This window comes from Panulirus ornatus, chromosome 7, assembly GCF_036320965.1.
Source record: "Panulirus ornatus isolate Po-2019 chromosome 7, ASM3632096v1, whole genome shotgun sequence".
NCBI lineage: Eukaryota > Metazoa > Arthropoda > Malacostraca > Decapoda > Palinuridae > Panulirus > Panulirus ornatus.
Window position 1 is genome coordinate 36713607 of NC_092230.1, and position 20363 is coordinate 36733969.

Below are 20363 nucleotides of genomic sequence, written 5' to 3' on the forward strand. Positions count from 1 at the left end.
TGGCCTGGTTGTGGATAGGGAGCTTTGGTTTTGATGCATTGCACATGATTTCTGCTAGGAATTTCTACAAAGCTGTTTTACATAGTCAGGCACACCTTTCATGAAAGAAAGTTTGCTGATTTGACCTCTTTTAGTGTTACATCTGTCAGGTCCTTAACTAGAAACATCTCTAGTAACTTCTTAAATTCAGCCTTTACTTTTCTTTTCAAACCCAATCAATCAGTAGCTAACCACCAGTGGAAATGCCTCTCTTTTCAGCATCTTATTCTATAATTGTACTTTGGGTGATTCTGTGTCTAGTCCTTCTCTCTCATATCTTTCCACCAAACCCTTGCCTTCTTATATTTTCCTTACAAAGCACTTTCCCAGCATCCATTGGACAAAGCATATGGTTCAGATGGCATACATCCTGATATCCTCAAATCCTGAGAGTGTGTGCCCAAATTTTGAGGTAGCTCTTACTGTCATGTGCCAGTTTTGTCCTTCTTTCATGGAAGCATGCCTTGGTACAGCCCATCCCAAAGAAAGAAGGCTTTTTCATCTTTATCATCTAATGCTCCACTGCTCTCACTTATTGTGTCTTCAGAGTCTTTGAAACTCTCTTCACCTCTCACTTTCTCAAACACTTAGAATCCCATTCTCTTCTTTTTGATTAACAGTATGGCTTTTTTGGTGCAAGGTCTGCTAGTGCTCTCTCCTATTAGACTCATATCTGGTTCTCCTCTCAGGGATTTTGATGAATCTTTTGCTATGGCCCTGATTATCTCCAAAGCATTTGACTGGGTGTTGTATACATTTTTACAATCTAACCATATTTTTGGCTCTTTTGCTTCTCTCAATAGCCTGATGCATAACTTCCTCTCTTCTTTAGTCAACCCATTGCAGTAGCTGTTGATGGAGCAGTTTCCCCTCCTACACTAACACAGTGGTGTCCGTAAGGGTCCTGTCCAATCACTTACTCTCTTCTTTCCATAATTGATCTTTTTTTAGCATCTAACAATATTCACTCTTATGCTGATGATACCGGTCTACATAATCGACTCATTCTTCCAAAACATATTCACTTTTATGCTAATGATTCCCACTGCATACTTCATCTCATCTTCCTCCCCTCTTCGTGCTAACACTTTTTTCTTACTGAACAAGCTCCCTCTCTTAATTCAGATGCTTGCAGTATTTTGAAATGAGGAAGTAGAAACCTGGTTAAATTCATTGGTGTTAAAATGCAGTTTTCCTGTTCAGTTTTAGATCACCTTACTTTTTGTTGGGTATAACCATATTCTTCACTCTATCTTGGAAACTCCATAGATTCACATTATAGAATTTATTTTCTGAAATCTGGGGATGTTTATATTAGCTCTAATTTGTTACTCATGTCAACAGCTGTTTTATTCCTGCAGGGGTCTTATTCATCTTGTTTGGAGTACTGCTCATATATTTGGGGTGGCTCTTCTTCCACCTCTTTATTTGCCAGAGTTGAATCAAAGGCTTTTTATCTTAATTCTCTAGGTATCGCCTTTCTCCAACCATCCCTTTTTCTCATCTGTGATGTTTCCCTCTCCCTGCTCTACAGGTTTTATTTTGGCTCATGTTCTTGTAAGGTGTCTGCATTTGTCCCTGCTGCTAGAGCTAAGTTAAACCCATGACTCATGTAAGGCCAGACCACCTCTCTTGGACCTTGGGTCTGTGTGGTCTGTGTATCTTTGTAATTCTGTGTAACCATCCCTGGCACTGCTTCCTATAGTTTGTGTTGGGAGACCGGCCACTTGAGGATAGACTGTTAAGGTACCTTCATCCCAACAACAGCATAGCTATGGAACTGTCTTACATCTTTTATCCATCCCTCTTCTTATAGCCATTCTACCTTTAAGAGTCAGGTATGTAAACACCTGAGGAGCTGTAATTAATGTCCTTTGTCTTTTCCTTGCTATATTTTACTTCCACCTTAGATGACTGTGATTGGATCATGTTTTCTCAGTGCCATGTCATTCACTTAAAAAAGTTATATGAAACTATTGAAAGCATTATTGAAAAATTTTTACAGAAATATAACAATTTTATACATTTGGAATCAAAGTTTACAGTGTGAAGTTACCTTGTGATTTTCATTGGATTTCTTTGGTTTTTATTAGTGAAGGAGAACTTGTTTGTCAGGATGTAGTTTTTCTTCTTAGCCATTATTTTGTTTGAGAATTGCTAAAGAGGCAGAGTTTCCAGACTGTTATGTGTCTTGAGAAATAAGAGAACATTATAGAATAGAATCTTTTTCTATGTTGTCAGGTTCAGAGAATGTTTGTTTATCAAAGAATATGAAAGGTGCTGAAATTTATGTTGCAATGTTTAATTGTTTAATATTTAAGATTAGATTTTCTCCAGTATAGAATTCTAAAGGTTTTCTGTTGGTTAATTTCTTAGAGATGTTTATAATCCTTAGATACTGAATTGCTTTATTTAATTTGATATGATTAGATTTATGGATGTTTGGTGAGATGAATATATTAAAAGCCAGTGTTTGATGTTTTATTAGCTATTACAGGTAAATGTTTAATGCTGAAAACCCAGTAAATATCTCCAAGGATATTTGTATGCACGGTAATTAACATTAACCCATCAAACACATTAAATTGTTTGCTTTGTGTAACTGAGTTGCATAAGTTGCAAAGTTTATTCTTTAGAAATGGTTTACTGTACTAGATTTTATATTTGAATTATTGATGTCACCTGCATTTCAGTTCTGTTAAATCTTCAGTTGATTTTTATTGATTGAACACATATGTATTAATTAATTCATGATGGTGTATCTGTTCTGTACTTTTAGATCTATGGAGCTTCCTACCTGCATAATCTATTGGAGCCATTGATAAAGCCATTGATGGATGATTGTACACATTCATACGAAGTTGACCCAGCAAGACTCAATCCAACAGAGGATGTGGAAGACAACAGACGGAATCTTATTGCTCTCACACAGAGGGTGTTTGGTGCTATCATTAGTTCTGCAGAAAAGTATGTATTGTTTTTTTTTTCCTTTTTTGAAATCATGATAAAAGCGTACTAATTTATCTTGAACTAGTGTCACTTATTTCCAGGATTATATTGTCTTTGGAACTGTCTTTTCATATGATGTCTACAAAACATGTTGGGTAGATAATTGAAATGTTGGCTTTCTCAGAGATTAATTTTTTAGTTAATAGGTAGTGAACAGAAGATGCAGTCAGAGATGCTTTTTCAAACTGAACAAATGAAAGCATTGTTGTCTTATAGGGTTCAGTCCTGGAGCTGCTACAATTCCTGAGGAAGATCATGATATTTTTTAGTGAACGTTTTTCCTTGCAGAGTATTTCTTTTGTGTAGTGAAATGATTTCTTTGTTTATTTCATGTTCCATGGTTTAGTGCATGTTCCAGAAGCTGTCTAACTAAGTTGGGAGAAGCATTTGTGTATGAAAAACAAAAGCTCCTCATTTTCAACTATAGATTCTTATGTTAGAGTTCAAGGTAGTCTAGTTCCTTTTGCAGAGCTAGGACAGTGTTTATGTTAACCCTTCTCATTCAGAAGCTTGCTACTCAACATGCCAATATTAGTTTGAAATAACAATGGTCCCCATGGGTTTGCATTTGATTTATAAAGCACTAAATTAGGTACACTGTGTTAAGATATATAAGTGGACCAGAATAGATTCATTTAAGTAGTGTTTACTGATTATTTCCTCTTTCAGGTTTCCACCTCAGCTACGTAGCATGTGTCACTGTCTGTACCAAGTTCTGAGTAAGAGATTCCCTCAGTTTCCACAAAATAATATTGGTGCTGTTGGGACAGTAATTTTTTTACGTTTCATCAACCCAGCTATTGGTTAGTGACATTAATTTTTTTTCATATGCTTTATTTACCCTGAATCTTATCAAACTCAAAAGTTTATGCCCAATGCGTTTAGGCTTGTGGGAAAATTATAGAATCCTTTTTAAAGGATATAATTGGAATACTGTTGAGATCATGCAAAAATCTTTCATTGACAGTGAAATGTAGTAGATGCATTGATATCTTTAGCTGTAGCTATTTCTCATTATCTTGTCAGTTTCTGTGTTTATGTGTGTATTATCTATTTATCTGTCTTTCTGTCTCTTTGTATATCTTTGTGTATCCATCAAATCTATATATCTGTTTTTTCATACTTGTTCTACCTTTTCCACATTAGCAATATAGCACCAGGAACAAACAAAAAACAGTCTCTGTCTATCATATCCATTCTCTAGCTGTAATGTGTAATGTACCAAAACCAGAAACCCCAATCCACAGTCAGACCCCACAGAGCTTTTCATGGTTTCTCCTGACTGCATCATATGCTCTGGTTCAGCCCATTTACATCACCTTATTTCATATCACTTCATTTCAGTGTGTTTTGCACATGCCTTACACTATCCTGCATATTCAAACCCCAAAGCACTCAAAATCTTTTTCAACTTATCCTTCCATTTCCTGGTAAGTTCCCCAACTCATCTTCTCCCCTCCACTTCTGACACTTGAACTCTCTTCGTCACCTCTCCCCACTCATTTTTTCCCATTTGTCCAAACCATAACAGCACACCCTCTGCACTTTTTTTCAACCACACCTCTTTCTTACCTTGTCCTTTCTTGCTCAATCAACCCTCCTCACACTACATGAAAGAATATCACCAGTGGATCTTGTCTTATGGAAGCCATACTGGTGATCAGAGAGAAGACTGTGATTTTCAAGGTGTTTAAAGATATGGGAATTGAGGAGGCATTCAAAAACTTTGGAAATGTAAATGTCAAAGCATTGGGACGATAGTTAGAGGGATCAGAATGGTCACCCCACTTAGGGTTGGGATGTATCAATGCATGCTTTCAAGGAGAAGGAAAAGTTTTGGTTTTTAAACTTAAACAGAACAGACAAGTGAGCACAGGTGCAAGTTCAGAGGCACACTCTTTCAGTACACAGGGCTGGATACCATCAGGACCACAAGCCTTACTTGTGTCCATAGAGAGAAGCACTTTTCAGACAGTCTGAAAAGAGATTACGGGAAGAGGCATAGGATTAGTAAGAGGAGCATTAGTGTGAAGAAAGTTAGAGTCATACAAGGTGAAGCTAAAAGGAGAACTAGGAACCAAAGGGAGTTGCTTTGTATATGGGAGAGCCAGCTACAGTACTGTCAGAAGGAAAAATTAAAAGAAAGGTAGAGTGACAGAAATTATTAGAGATGATGCCCTTAGCTAAAGACCAGAAAAACCTACCAGTGGATGATGAGGAGAGGTTATTGCACTTCCTCTGAATAAAGGAATGCTTTGCCTTAGGTAATGTGCTTGTAATGATTACTGGTGGTGATAAAAGCTGAATGGGAGCTAGAGAAATGTAGAATTTGGGGGCTTCAATCCCTCTACCATATTAATCCACTGGACTGAAGATGGGCTGTGTTTGTGTGCCCAAAACATGTTATGCATTTTAAGAACAAAATGAAAATTTATGTAGGACACTTAATTCACTTTTTATCCAATATTTCAAAATATTGAAATAATGTAGAAAGCTAGTTAATGTTAAATATGAATTGTTTTTCAATAGACTGTGTATTTTATTAAGCAAAACAGTCTGTTTGCTTACACAAAAATATATATTCCCCTCTGTGTTCCCTGCATCTCATAGAAGGCAACTAAAGGGGAGGGAAGCAGGGCGGTGGCTGGAAACCCTACCCTTCTTATATTTTAATTTCTAAAAGATAGAATAGAAGCCAAGGAGGGAGTGCTCATCCTCCTCTAAGGCCCAGTCTTAATGTGTGTGGATGTAACCAAGATGAGAAGAAAGGATAGGTAGTATTTTTAAGGAAAGAAACTTGATATGTTCTGGCTGTGATTTGATACAAAGCTCAAGGATAAAGGTGAAAAATGATGTGGAATTAATTCGTCTTAGGAGCAAAATCAGGGGTTAGTGTGGGGACAAGAGCTGAGGAAGAGGTAGCAATACTCCAGAAGTAGGAGTTTTAGAAGAGTGTGAAAGAATGTAAGAAAATGAGTTCTAAACTGATGTGTGTAAAATTGAAAGTGGATTGCGAGGCACTGGTGATTATTAATCCTTATGCGCCTGGTGGTGAGAGGCAAGTGTTGTAGGAGCAGCTGAGTACACTTGTCAGCAGTGTTGATGCATGAAACAGAATATTAGTGTTTGGTGATTTGAATGCAAAGATGAGTAATGTGGCAGTGGAGCGAATAACTGGAGGCATGGGGTCCTCGGTAGTGTGAATGAAAATGAAGAAGAGCTTGTGGAGTAGTGTGCTGAAAAAGAACTGGTAATTGGGAATCCCTGGTTTAAAAAGAGGGACATACACAAGTATGTATATGGTAAAAGGAAAGATGGTAAGTGAGCTTATTGAATTATGTATTAATTGTGTAAAAGAGAGACTTTTGTAGGTGTATGTGATGAGAGGGGCAGCTGGATGGATGTCTGATCATTATTAACTTGTGGCAGGGGTGAAGATTTTTAGAGGTTTCCAGAAGAGGGGTTATCATTGGTGAGAAAAGAGGTGAGATTAGTCGCACTTGGAAAAGAGACTTGTGAGTAGAAATACTAGGAGAGATTTGGCGTAGATTGGTGAGGAATGGGAGATATTTAGGGAAGCAGTACTGACAATGTGGAAGAGATGAAAGAGGCATGTGAAAGGTGGGAGGTGGGCAAATGAGAAAGTGTAGTGGGGTTGGGATGTGAATGGTGGGAGGTGGGCAAGTGAGAAAGCATAGTGGGGTTGGGATGAAGTGAAATTGCTAGTGGAATAGAAAATAGAAGTGTGTGGGTGGCACTTACAAGGAAGGAGTGCAAGTGATAGGCGGAGATATAAGAGAAAGCAGCAGAAGGTTAAGAGGAAGATGCATGGACTGAAAAAGAGGGCAAATGGGAGTGGGGGTGAGTGAGTATCATTTAACTTTAGGGAGAACAGTTGATAATGTGGAAAAAAAAAAAAACGAGCAAATGAGATCATCGGTGGAGGGTCAAATAGGGGAGTGGTAACAGGTAGTTAAGGAGTGAGTATTTTGAAGGACAGTTAAATGATTTTGATGATAGGTGGCAGATGTAGTGTGTTTAGGTCAGTACGGTATGCAAAGTGAGAGATTCATGGAAAGTAGTTTAGTAAAGAGAGAAGAGGTGTTGAAAGCATTACATTGTATGAAAAATGGCAAGGCAGCTAGAGTGGATGGTATTACAGTTGAATTCCATAAGAAAGTGGGTGACTGTGTTGGTGATTGGTTAGTTAGTCAGAAGTGGTAGAGGATGTGTGGGCCAGGTGTTTGGTTTAAAGAATGTGTGTGAGAAATACTCAGAAAAACAGAAGGATTACTATATGGCATGTATTGATGTGGATAAAGTATACAATAGGTTTGAGGTAGGAGCTGCATGTTTTGGTAGACTCCTTACTGAGTCTACACATACGTTTTGGTCAAAAAACATAGCACATGTGGAGCAAACCCATTTTCCTCCTTAAGTATCCTATGGAAAAGGTTTAAGTTTCACATAAAGATATTTTCTTTTCATGCTCAGAGTATTTGCAGTAAAATTTCTGAGTTAGAGGCAACAGGTTTAAATGGAAATTGTGGTATGATTGCCATTTTTGAATCTTGGTTAAATATTAACGATAGAGATTTCCTTGCTGATTATTTAATTTTAGGGTATACCCTGTTTTATAGGGAAGGGGAAAACATAAAGTTTCTTCCTCCTTGCTGAAGCTCATTAAAATCACACTGTAAAAAATGTTGGAGCCATCAAGAATGTCTACTTCATTTTTTTAGAAAGATAAACTTCATAAGGAATAACAGTAGGACTACTTTATTAGCCCCCACACAGACACCAGAGGTAGATGAAAGATTTTCAATCATAAAAAATTTCCAGTGAACATGTTTATATTCATTATTCACTGTACTTGATTGCTATTTTCTCATCATCAAAGTAGCACCAGGGAACAGACAAAGCAAGACCCATCCACTCAAATACACACATATATACATACACGTCCATATATGTACATACATATACAAACATATACATATCAACATATACACATATACATACACTTACAAAGACATATGTATATTTATACACGTATACACATTCAAAAAAATGTGTATGTATGTTTGAAGGAATAGTGGTTCCAACAATGTTATATGGTTGCGAGGTGTGGGCTATGGATAGAGTTGTGCACAGGAGTGTGGATGTGCTGGAGATGAGATGTTTGAGGACAATATGTGGTGTGAGGTGGTTTGATCGAGTGGGTAATGATAGGGTAAGAGAGATGTGTGGTAATAAAAAGAGTGTGGTTGAGAGAGCAGAGGAGAGTGTTTTGAAATGGTTTGGTCACATGGAGGGAATGAGTGAGGAAAGATTGACCAAGAGGATATATGTGTCAGAGGTGGAGGGAATGAGGAGAAGTGGGAGACCAAATTGGAGGTGGAAAGATGGAATGAAAAAGATTTTGAGTGATCGGGGCCTGAACATGCAGGAGGTTGAAAGGCGTGCAAGGAATAGAGTGAATTGGAACGATGTGGTATACCGGGGTCGATGTGCTGTCAATGGATTGAACCAGGGCATGTGAAGCGTCTGGGGTAAACCATGGAAAGTTGTGTGGGGCCTGGATGTGGAAAGGGAGCTGTGGTTTCGGTGCATTATTACATTACAGCTAGAGACTGAATGTGAACGAATGGGGCCTTTGTTGTCTTTTCCTAGTGCGACCTCGCTTACATGAAGGGGAGGGGGTTGTTATTTCATGTGTGGCAAGTTGGCGATGGGAATGAATAAAGGCAGACAATATGAATTATGTACATGTGTATATATGTATATGTCTGTGTGTGTATATATATGTATACGTTGAGATGTATTTTTTTTTTTTTTCATACTATTCGCCATTTCCCGCGATAGCGAGGTAGCGTTAAGAACAGAGGACTGGGCCTTTGAGGGAATATCCTCACCTGGCCCCCTTCTCTGTTCCTTCTTTTGGAAAATTAAAAAAAAACGAGAGGGGAGGAACGTTGAGATGTATAGGTATGTATATTTGCGTGTGTGGACGTGTATGTATATGCATGTGTATGTGGGTGGGTTGGGCCATTCTTTCGTCTGTTTCCTTGCGCTACCTCGCTAACGCGGGAGACAGTGACAAAGCAAAGTATATACGTAATATAATACACATTCATACTTGCATTCCTTCATCCATTCCCAGTGCCACCCTGCCCCTCAGGAAAAAGCATTACCACCCCCTGCGTCAGCAAGGTAGCAAGTATGGATATGTACATGTGTATGCATGTATATGTCTGTATATGTATATGTATGTGTATTTTGAAATGTATATTTATGTATGTGGGTGTTTATGTATATACATGTGTATGTGGGTGGGTTGGGTCATTCCTCATCTGTTTCCTTGTGTTACCTTGCTAACGCGGGAGACGGCGGTTAAGTATAATAGTCAGTTGTTGTTTGCTGATGATACAGCGCTGGTAGCTGATTCAGGTGTGAAAATGCAGAAGTTGGTGACTGAGTTTGGTAAAGTGTGTGAAAGAAGAAAGCTGAGAGTAAATGTGAATAAGAGCAAGGTTATTAGGTTTAGTAAGGTTGAGGGACAAGTTGATTGGGAGGTAAGTTTGAATGGAGAAAAACTGGAGGAAGTGAAGTGTTTTTGATATCTGGGAGTGGACTCAGCAGCGGATGGAACCATGGAAGCGGAAGTGAGTCACAGTGTGGGGGAGGGGGCAAAGGCTGTGGGAGCGTTGATGAATGTGTGGAGGGTGAGAACATTATCTCCGAGAGCAAAAATGGGTATGTTTGAAGGAATAGTGATTCCAACATTGTTATATGGTTGTGAGGAGTGGGCTGTAGATAATGTTGTGCAGAGGAGGGTGGATGTGTTGGAATTGAAATGTTTGAGGACAGTATGTGGTGTGAGGTGGTTTGATCGAGTAAGTATGAAAGGGTAAGAGAGATGTGTGGTAATAAATAGAGTGCGGTTAATAAAGCAAAAGAGGGTATGTTGAAAGGGTTTGGACACAAGGAGAGAATGCACGAGAAAAGATTGACAAAGAGGCATTATGTGTCAGAGGTGTAGGGAACGAGGAGAAATGGGAGACCAAATTGGAGGTGGAAGGATGGAGTGAAAAGATTTTGAGAGATTGGGGCCTGAATATAGAGTAATGTAAAAAGCGTACAAAGACTAGAGTGAATTGGAACGATATGGTATACCGGGGTCAACGTGCTGTCTGTGGACTGAAGGAGGGCATGGGAAGCATCTGGGGTAAACCATGGAAAGGTCTGTGGGGCCTAGATGTGGAAAGGGAGCTGTGGTTTTGGTTCATTACATGTGACAGCTAGAGACTGAGTGTGAACAAATGTGGCCTTTTTTTGTCTATTGCTGGTGCTACCTCACTGGTGGGGTGGCAACGGGAATGGACGAAGGTAGGAAGTGTGAATGTATACATGTATATGTATATGTCTGTATGTATATGTTGAAATATGTATGTATATGTGCGTAAGTTGCTAGAAGCAGTGAAAAGTTTTTATCAAGGATGTAAGGCATGTGTATGAGTAGGAAGAGAAGAAAGTGATTGTTCCCAGTGAATGTCGGTTTGCGGCAGGGGTGCATGATGTCTTCATGGTTGTTTAATTTGTTTATGGATGGGGTTGTTAGGGAGGTGGATGAAAGGGTTTTGGAGAGAGGAGCAAGTATGCAGACTGTTGTGGATGAGAAGGCTTTGTAAGTGAGTCAGTTGTTGTTCGCTGATGATACAGCACTTGTGGCTGACTTGGGTGAGAAACTGCAGAAGTTGGTGACTGAGTTTGGTAAAGTGTGTGAAAGAAGAATGCTGAGAGTAAATGTGAATAAGAGCAAGGTTATTAGGTTCAGTATGGTTGAGGGACAAGTAACTTGGAAGGTAAGTTTGAATGGAGAAAAATTGAAGGAACTGAAATGTTTTAGATATCTGGGAGTGGATTTGGCAGTGGATGGAACTATGGAAGCAGAAGTGAGTCACAGTGTTGGGGAGGAGGTGAAGGTTTTGGGAGCATTGAAGAATGTGTGGAAGGTGAGAACGTTATCTTGGAGAGTAAAAATGGGTATGTTTGAAGGAATAGTGGTTCCAACAATGGTATATGGTTGTGAAGCATGTGTGATAGATAGGGTTGTGCAGAGGAGGGTGGATGTGTTGGGAATGAGATGTTTGAGGACTATATGGTGTGTGGTGGTTTGATAGAGAAAATAATGAAAGGGTAAGAGAGATGTGTGGTAATAAAAAGAATGTGGTTGAGAGCAGAAGAGGGTGTATTGAAATGGTTTGGTCACATGAAGAGAACAGGTGAGGAAAGATTGACAAAGAGGATATGTGTCAGAGGTGGAGGGAAGGAGGAGAAGTGGGAGACCAAATTGGAGGTGGAAGGATGGAGTGAAAAAGATTTTGAGCGATCTTGGCCTGAACATGCAGGATGGTGAAAAGCATGCAAGGAATAGAATGAATTAGAATGATGTGGTATACTGGGGTGGATGTGCTGTCACTAGATTGAACCATGGCATATGAAGCATCTTGGGTAAATCATGGAAAGTTTTGTTGGGCCTGGATGTGGAAAGGGAGCTGTAGTTTTGGTGCATTACACATGACAGCTAGAGACTGAGCATGAATGAATGTGGCCTTTGTTGTCTTTTCCCTAGTGCTACCTTGCATGCATGCGGAGGGGAGGGGGGTGTCATTTCGTGTGTAGCAGGGTGGCGGCAGGAATGGATGAAGACAGCATGTATGAATATGTACATGTGTATATATATATGTGTATGTCTGTGTATGTATATATATGTATACGTTGAAATGTATAGGTATGTATATGTGTGTGTGAGCATTTATGTATATACATGTGTATGTGGGTGGGTTGGGCCATTCCTCGTCTGTTTCCTTATGCTACCTCGGTAACGCGGGAGACGGGGATTAAGTATGATAATGATAATGATATTGTTTTTCGTACATATTCGCCATTTCCTGCATTAGCGAGGTAGCATTAAGAACAGAGGACCGAGCCTTAGAGGGAATGTCCTAACTTGGCCCCCTTCTCTGTTCCTGCCTTTGGAAAATTAAGAATGAGAGGGTAGGATTTCCAACCCCCTCTCCCTCCCCTTTTAGTCGCCTTTTACAACATGCAGGGAATATGCAGAGGTAGTGAAAGCTTTGCAGAAGATGAAAGCCGGCAAGGTGGTGGGTTCAGATGGTATTACTGTGGAATATATTAAAAAAGGGGATGACTGTATTATTGACTGGTTGGTGAGGATATTCATTGTATGCATGGTTCATGGTGAAGTGCCTGAGGATTGGCAGAATGCATGCATAGTGCCATTGTACAAAGGCAAAGGGGATAAAGTTGTGTGTTCAAATTACAGAGGTATAAGTTTGTTTAGTATTTAGAATGTGTGGAAGTTGAGAACATTATCTAGGAAAGCAAAAATGGGTATGTTTGAAGGAATAGTGGTTCCAACAATGTTGTATGGCTGCGAGGCGTGGGCTATGGATAGAGTTGTGCGCAGGAGGGTGGATGTGCTGGAAATGAGATGTATGAGGACAATGTGTGGTGTGAGGTGGTTTGATCGAGTAAGTAATGTAAGGGTAAGAGAGATGTGTGGAAATAAAAGAGTGTGGTTAAGAGAGCAGAAGAGGGTGTTTTGAAATGGTTTGGGCACATGGAGAGAATGAGTGAGGAAAGATTAACCAAGAGGATATATGTGTCGGAGGTGGAGGGAACGAGGAGAAGTGGGAGACCAAATTGGAGGTGGAAAGATGGAGTGAAAAAGATTTTGAGTGATCGGGGCCTGAACATGCAGGAGGGTGAAAGGAGGGCAAGGAATAGAGTGAATTGGATCGATGTGGTATACCGGGGTTGACGTGCTGTCAGTGGATTGAATCAGGGCATGTGAAGCGTCTGAGGTAAACCATGGAAAGTTGTGTGGGGCCTGGATGTGGAAATGGAGCTGTGGTTTCGAGCATTATTACATGACAGCTAGAGACTGAGTGTGAACGAATGGGGCCTTTGTTGTCTTTTCCTAGCACTACCTCGCACACATGAGGGGGGAGGGGGATGGTATTCCATGTGCGGCGAGATGGTGATGGGAATGAATAAAGGCAGACAGTGTGAATTGTGTGCATGGGTGTATATGTATGTGTCTGTGTGTGTATATATATGTGTACATTGAGATGTATAGGTATGTATATTTGCGTGTGTGGACGTGTATGTACATATATGTGTATTGGGGTGGGTTGGGCCATTTCTTTTGTCTGTTTCCTTGCGCTACCTTGCAAACGCGGGAGACAGCGACAAAGCAAAATATATGAATAAATAAAATAGTATTTCTGGGAAATTATATGGGAGGGTATTGATTGAGAGGGTCAAGGCATGTACAGAGCATCTGATTGCGGAAGAGTAGTGTGGTTTCAGAAGTGGTAGAGGAGGTGTGGATCAGGTGTTTGCTTTGAAGAATGTATGTGAGAAATACTTAGAAAAACAGATGGATTTGTATGTAGCATTTATGGATCTGGAGAATGCGTATGATAGAGTTGATAGAGATGCTCTGTGGAAGGTATTAAGAGTATATGGTGTGGGAGGTAAGTTGCTAGAAGCAGTGAAAAGTTTTTATCGAGGATTTAAGGATGTAAGAGAGGAAAGTGGTTGGTTCCCAGTGAATGTAGGTTTGCAGCAGTGGTGCTTGATGCCTCCATGGTTGTTTAATTTGTCTAGGGATGGGGTTGTTAGAGAGATGAATGCAAGAGTTTTAGAGAGAGGAGCAATTATGCAGTCTGTTGTGGATGAGAGGGCTTGGGAAGTGAGTCAGTTGTTGTTTGCTGATGATACAGTGCTGGTGGCTGATTCGGGTGAGAAAGTGCAGAAGCTGGTGACTGAGTTTGGTAAAGTATGTGAAAGAAGAAAGCTGAGAGTAAATGTGAAGAAGGGCAAGGTTAGGTTCAGAAGGGTTGAGGGACAAGTCAGTTGGGAGGTAAGTTTGAATGGAGAAAAGCTGGAGGAAGTGAAGTGTTTTAGATATCTAGGAGAATGGATTTGGCAGTAGATGGAACTATGGAAGTGGAAGTGAGTCACATTGTGGGGGAGGGGGCAAAGGTTCTGGGAGCGTTGAAGAATGTGTGGAAGGTAAAAACATTATCTCAGAGAGCAAAATTGAGTATGTTTGAAGGAATAGTGGTTCCAGCAGTTATATGGTTGTGAGACATGGGCTATAGATAGGTTTGTGCAGAGGAGGGTGGATGTGTTGGAAATGAGATGTTTGAGGACAATATGTGGTGTGAGGTGGTTTGATCGAGTATGGAATGAAAGGGTAAGAGAGATGTGTGGTAATAAAAAGATGTAGTTGAGAGAGCAGAAGTGTGTATTGAAATGGTTTGGTCACATGGAGAGATATCTAAAACACTTCACTTCCTCCAGTTTTTCTCCATTCAAACTTACCTCCCAATTAACTTGTCCCTCAATCCTACTGAACCTAATAACCTTGATCTTATTCACATTTACTCTCAATTTTCTTCTTTCACACACTTTATCAAACTCAGTCGCCAACTTCAGCAGTTTGTTACTCGAATCAGCCACCAGTGCTTTATCATTAGCGAACAACTGACTTGCTTCCCAAACCCTCTCATCCTCAATAGACTACATACTTACCCCTCTCTCCAAAACTCTTGCATTCACCTCTTTAAGTGTCCCATCCTTAAACAAATTAAACAACCAATAAGACGTCATGCACCCCTGCGGCAAACTGACATTCACTGGGAACCAATCACTTTCCTCTTTTCCTATTTGTACACATGCCTTACATCCTTGATAAAAACTTTTCACTGCTTCTAGCAACTTACCTCCCACACCATATATTCTTAATAATACCTTCCACAGAACATCTCTATCAACTCTTATCATATGCCTTCTCTAGATCCATAAATGCTACATACAAACCATCTGTTTTTCAAATTATTTCTCACATACATTCTTCAAAGCAAACATCTGATCCATACATTGTCTATCACTTCTGAAACCACACTACTCTTCCCCAATCTGATGTTCTGTACATGCCTTTACTGTGTCAATCAGTACCCTCCCATATAACTTACCAGGAATACTCAACAAACTTATACCTCTGTAATTTGAAAACTCATCTTTATTCCCCCCCACCCCTGCACAGTGGCACTATGCACACATTCCTCCAGTCATCTGGAACCCAACCATGAACAATACATACACAGAATATCCTCACCGACCAGCCAACAACACAGCCACCCCCTCCTTTAACACATTCCACTGCAACACCATCCAAACCAGCCGCCCAGCCACCTCTTCTCTGTTCACCAAACCATTATCCCGACCCTCTCATTTCGCGCACCACCTCAACCAAAACACCCTATATCTGCCACTCTATCATCAAATGCATTCAACAAACTTTCAAAATACTCACTCCATCTCCTCACTTCACCACTACTTGTTATTACCTCCCAGTTAGCTCCCTTCACTGATGTTCCCATTTGTTCTCTTGTCTTACACACTTTGTCTACTTCCTTCCAAAACATCTTTTTATTTTCCCTAGAATTTTATGATACTCTCTCATTTGCCCTCTTTTTCACCTCTTGCACCTTTCTCTTGACCTCCTGCCTATTTCTTTTATACATCACCCAGTCATATGCACTACTTCCCTGCAAAAATCATCCAAATGCCTCCTGTCTCTTCTCTTTCACTAACAATCTTACTTCTTCATCCTGCCACTCACTACCCTTTCTAATCTGCCCACCTCCCACCTTTCTCATGCCATAGGCATCTTTTATGCAGACCATCAGTGCTTCCCTAAATACATCCCATTCCTCCCCCCACTCCCCTTAGGTCATTTGCTCTCACCTTTTTCCATTCTGCACTCAATCTCTCCTGGTACTTCCTTACACAAGTCTCCTTTCCAAGCTCACTTACTGTCACTACTCTCTTCACCCTAACATTCTCTCTTCTTTTCTGAATACCTCTACAAATCTTCACCTTCGCCTCCACAAGTCAATGATCATACATCCCTTCAGTTGCCCCTCTCAGCACATTAACATCCAAAAGTCTCTCTTTCAATTGCCTATTTATTAACACATAATCCAACAACACTCTTTGGCCATCTCTACTACTTACATACGTATACTTATGTATATCTCTCAAATTACAGAGGTATAAGTTTGTTGAGTATTCCTGGTAAATTATATGGGAGAGTATTGATTGAGAGGGTGAAGGCATGTACAGAGCATCAGATTGGGGAAGAGCAGTGTGGTTTCAGAAGTGGTAGAGGATGTGTGGATCAGATGTTTGCTTTGAAGAATGTATGTGAGAAATACTTAGAAAAGCAAATGGATTTGTATATAGCATTTATGGATCTGGAGAAGGCATATGATAGAGTTGATAGAGATGCTCTGTGGAAGGTATTAAGAATATATGGTGTGGGAGGCAAGTTGTTAGAAGCAGTGAAAAGTGTTTATCGAGGATGTAAGGCATGTGTACGTGTAGGAAGAGAGGAAAGTGATTGGTTCTCAGTGAATGTAGGTTTGCGGCAGGGGTGTGTGATGTCTCCATGGTTGTTTAATTTGTTTATGGATGGGGTTGTTAGGGAGGTGAATGCAAGAGTTTTGGAAAGAGGGGCAAGTATGAAGTCTGTTGGGGATGAGAGGGCTTGGGAAGTGAGTCAGTTGTTGTTCGCTGATGATACAGCGCTGGTGGCTGATTCATGTGAGAAACTGCAGAAGCTGGTGACTGAGTTTGGTAAAGTGTGTGAAAGAAGAAAGTTAAGAGTAAATGTGAATAAGAGCAAGGTTGTTAGGTACAGTAGGGTTGAGGGTCAAGTCAATTGGGAGGTAAGTTTGAATGGAGAAAAACTGGAGGAAGTAAAGTGTTTTAGATATCTGGGAGTGGATCTGGCAGCAGATGGAACCATGGAAGCGGAAGTGGATCATAGGGTGGGGGAGGGGGCGAAAATTCTGGGAGCCTTGAAGAATGTGTGGAAGTTGAGAACATTATCTCGGAAAGCAAAAATGGGTATGTTTGAAGGAATAGTGGTTCCAACAATGTTGTATGGTTGCGAGGCGTGGGCTATGGATAGAGTTGTGCGCAGGAGGATGGATGTGCTGGAAATGAGATGTTTGAGGACAATGTGTGGTGTAAGGTGTTTTGATCGAGTAAGTAACGTAAGGGTAAGAGAGATGTGTGGAAATAAAAAGAGCATGGTTGAGAGAGCAGAAGAGGGTGTTTTGAAATGGTTTTGGCACATGGAGAGAATGAGTGAGGAAAGATTGAGCAAGAGGATATATGTGTCGGAGGTGGAGGGAACGAGGAGAAGTGGGAGACCAAATTGGAGGTGGAAAGATGGGGTGAAAAAGATTTTATGTGATCGGGGCCTGAACATGCAGGAGGGTGAAAGGAGGGCAAGGAATAGAGTGAATTGGATCAATGAGGTATACCGGGGTTGACGTGCTGTCAGTGGATTGAATCAGGGCATGTGAAGCGTCTGGGGTAAACCATGGAAAGCTGTGTAGGTATGTATAATTGCGTGTGTGGACGTATGTATATACATGTGTATGGGGGTGGGTTGGGCCATTTCTTTCGTCTGTTTCCTTGCGCTACCTCACAAACGCGGGAGACAGCGACAAAGCAAAAAAAAAAAAAAAATCTCTTTTTAAATCAGGTATTCTCAATCACCAGTCCTTTTTCAGCGCAGAAATCTACAAGCTCTTCACTATTTCCATTTACAACACTGAACACCCCATGTACACCAACTATAACCTCAACTGCCACATTACTCACATTTGCATTCAAATCTCCCATCACTATAACCTGGTCTTGAACAGCAAAGCTGCTAACACACTCACTCACATGCTCCCAAAGCATATATATTAATCACTGTTTTCTGCATCAAAGAGGTAGCGCAAGGAAACAGACAAAGAATGGTCCTACCACTCATACACACATATATATATATATATATATATATATATATATATATATATATATATATATATATATATATATATACATTAATGCCAATACATGCACATTTACATACATACATTTCAATGTATACATATATACGTAGGTACAAATTCATACTTGCTGCCCTCATCCATGCCCACTGCCACCCTGTCACACAGGAAATAGCACACACACACACACACACACACACACACACACACACACACACACACACACACACACACACACACACACACTCACACACACACACAGACACACCTTCCAGCAAGGTAGCACCAGGAAAGGACTAAAAGGCCACATTTGTTCACACTGAGTCTCTATCTGTCATGTGTAATGCACTGAAACCATAGCTCCCTTTCAACATCGTGTAATGCACTGAAACCATAGCTCCCTTTCCACATCCAGGCCCCATAGACCTTTCCATGGTTTACCCCAGACGCTTCACATGCCCTGGTTCAATCCATTGACTGTATGTTCAGGCCCTGATTGCTTCAAGTCTTTTTCACTGTATCCTTCCACCTTCAGTCTGGTCTCTTGCTTCTCCTCCTTCCCTCCACCTCTGACACGTGTATCCTTTTATCAATCTTTCCTCACTCATTTTTTCCGTGTCCAGACCATTTCAACACACCTTATTCTGCTCTCTTAACCCCACTCTTTTTATTACCTCACACCTCTCTTACCCTTACATTACTTACTTGATCAAACCACCTCGCACCATGTACTATCCTCAAACATTTCATTTCCAACACATCCACCCTCCTCCGTACAACCCTATCTTTGGCCCATGCCTCAAAGAAGTGAGTCACAGGGTGGGGGAGGGGGACGAAGCTTCTGGGAGTAGTGTGGTTTCAGAAGTGGTAGAGGATTTATGGATCAGGTGTTCGCTTTGAAGAATATATGTGAGAAATACTCAGAAAAAGAGATGGATTTGTGTATGGCCTTTATGGATCTAAAGTGCATATGATAGGGTTGCTTTTTGGAAGGTTTTAAGAGTATATGGTGTGGGAGGTAAGTTGTTAGAAGCAGTGAAAATTTTTTACTAAGGATGTAAGGCATGTGTACGAGTAGGAAGAGAAGAGAGTGATTGGTTCCCAGTGGATGTCAGTTTGTGGTAGGGGAGTGTTGTCCCCATGTTTGTTTAATTTGTTTGTCGATGGAGAGGTTAATGAGGTAAGTATAGAAGTTTTGGAGAGAGGGGCAGGAATGCAGTCTGTTGTGGATGAGAGGGTCTGGGAAGTGTCAGTTGTTGTTTGTTGATGATGGAGCTCTAGTGGCTGACTCGCAAGAGAAACTGCAGAGACTCATGACTTAGTTTGGAAGAGTGTGTGAAAGGAGAAAGTTGAGAAAAAATGTGAATACGAGCAAGGTCATTGGGGTCAGTAGGGTTGAGGGACAAGTTAATTGGAATGTAAGTTGGAATGGAGAAAAATTGGAGGAAGTGAAGTGTTTTAGATATCTTGGAGTGTACTTAGCAGCGGATGGAACCATGGAAGCAGAAGCGAGTCATAGGATGGGGGAGGGGGCAAAGGTTCTGGGAGCAATGGAGAATGTGTGGAAGGAAAGAATGTTATCTCGGAGAGCAAAAATAGGTATGTTTGAAGGAATAGTAGTTCCAACAATGTTATACAGTTGCGAGGCATGGGCTGTAAATAGGGTTGTATGGAGGAGGTTGGATGTGTTGGAAATGAAATGTTTGAGTACAATATGTGGTGTGAGTTGGTTTGATCGAGTAAGTAATGAAAGGGTAAGAGAAATGTGTGGAAATAAAAAGAGTGTAGTTGAGATAGCAGAAGAGGGTGTGTGGAAATGGTTTGGCCTTATAGAGAGAATGAGTGAGGAAAGATTGACAAAGAGGATATATGTGTCAGAGGTGAAAGGAACAAGAAGTGGGAGACCAAATTGGAGGTGGAAGGATGGAGTGAAAAAGATTTTGAGCGATCGGAGCCTGAACATACAGGAAGGTCAGAGGCGTGCAAGGAATACAGTGAATTGGAACGATATGTTATACCGGGGTCGATGTGCTGTCAGTGGACTGAACCAGGGCATGTGAAGCGTCTAGGGTAAACCATGGAAAGGTCTGTAGGGCCTGTATATAGGTAGGGAGCTCTAGTTTCGGTGCATTACACATGATAGCTAGACACATTGTGAATGAATGTGGCCTTTTTTTTTGTCTGTTTTCCTAGCTCTCCCTCGCTGGAGCGGGGGGTTGCGATGCTGTTTCCTGTGTGACAGGGTAGCAACAGGTATGGATGAAGGCAAGCAAGTATGAATATGTAAATGTTTATATATGTTTATGTCTGTTTATGTATATGTATATATGTATAATACATAAGTATACATATGTAAGTAGGAGA

The 20363-nt window shown here is 40.6% G+C and overlaps 1 protein-coding gene across 1 annotated transcript in view; it reads left to right on the plus strand.

Moving 5' to 3' along the window:
* Nf1 (neurofibromin 1) overlaps window positions 1–20363 on the plus strand; it is a 1160697-nt gene that overhangs the window by 677833 nt on the left and 462501 nt on the right. Inside the window, exons 26-27 of the mRNA XM_071663491.1 lie at window positions 2819–3006; window positions 3718–3851. Of these exons, the coding sequence (XP_071519592.1) occupies window positions 2819–3006; window positions 3718–3851 (322 nt within the window). The remainder of the gene's footprint in view (window positions 1–2818; window positions 3007–3717; window positions 3852–20363) is intronic.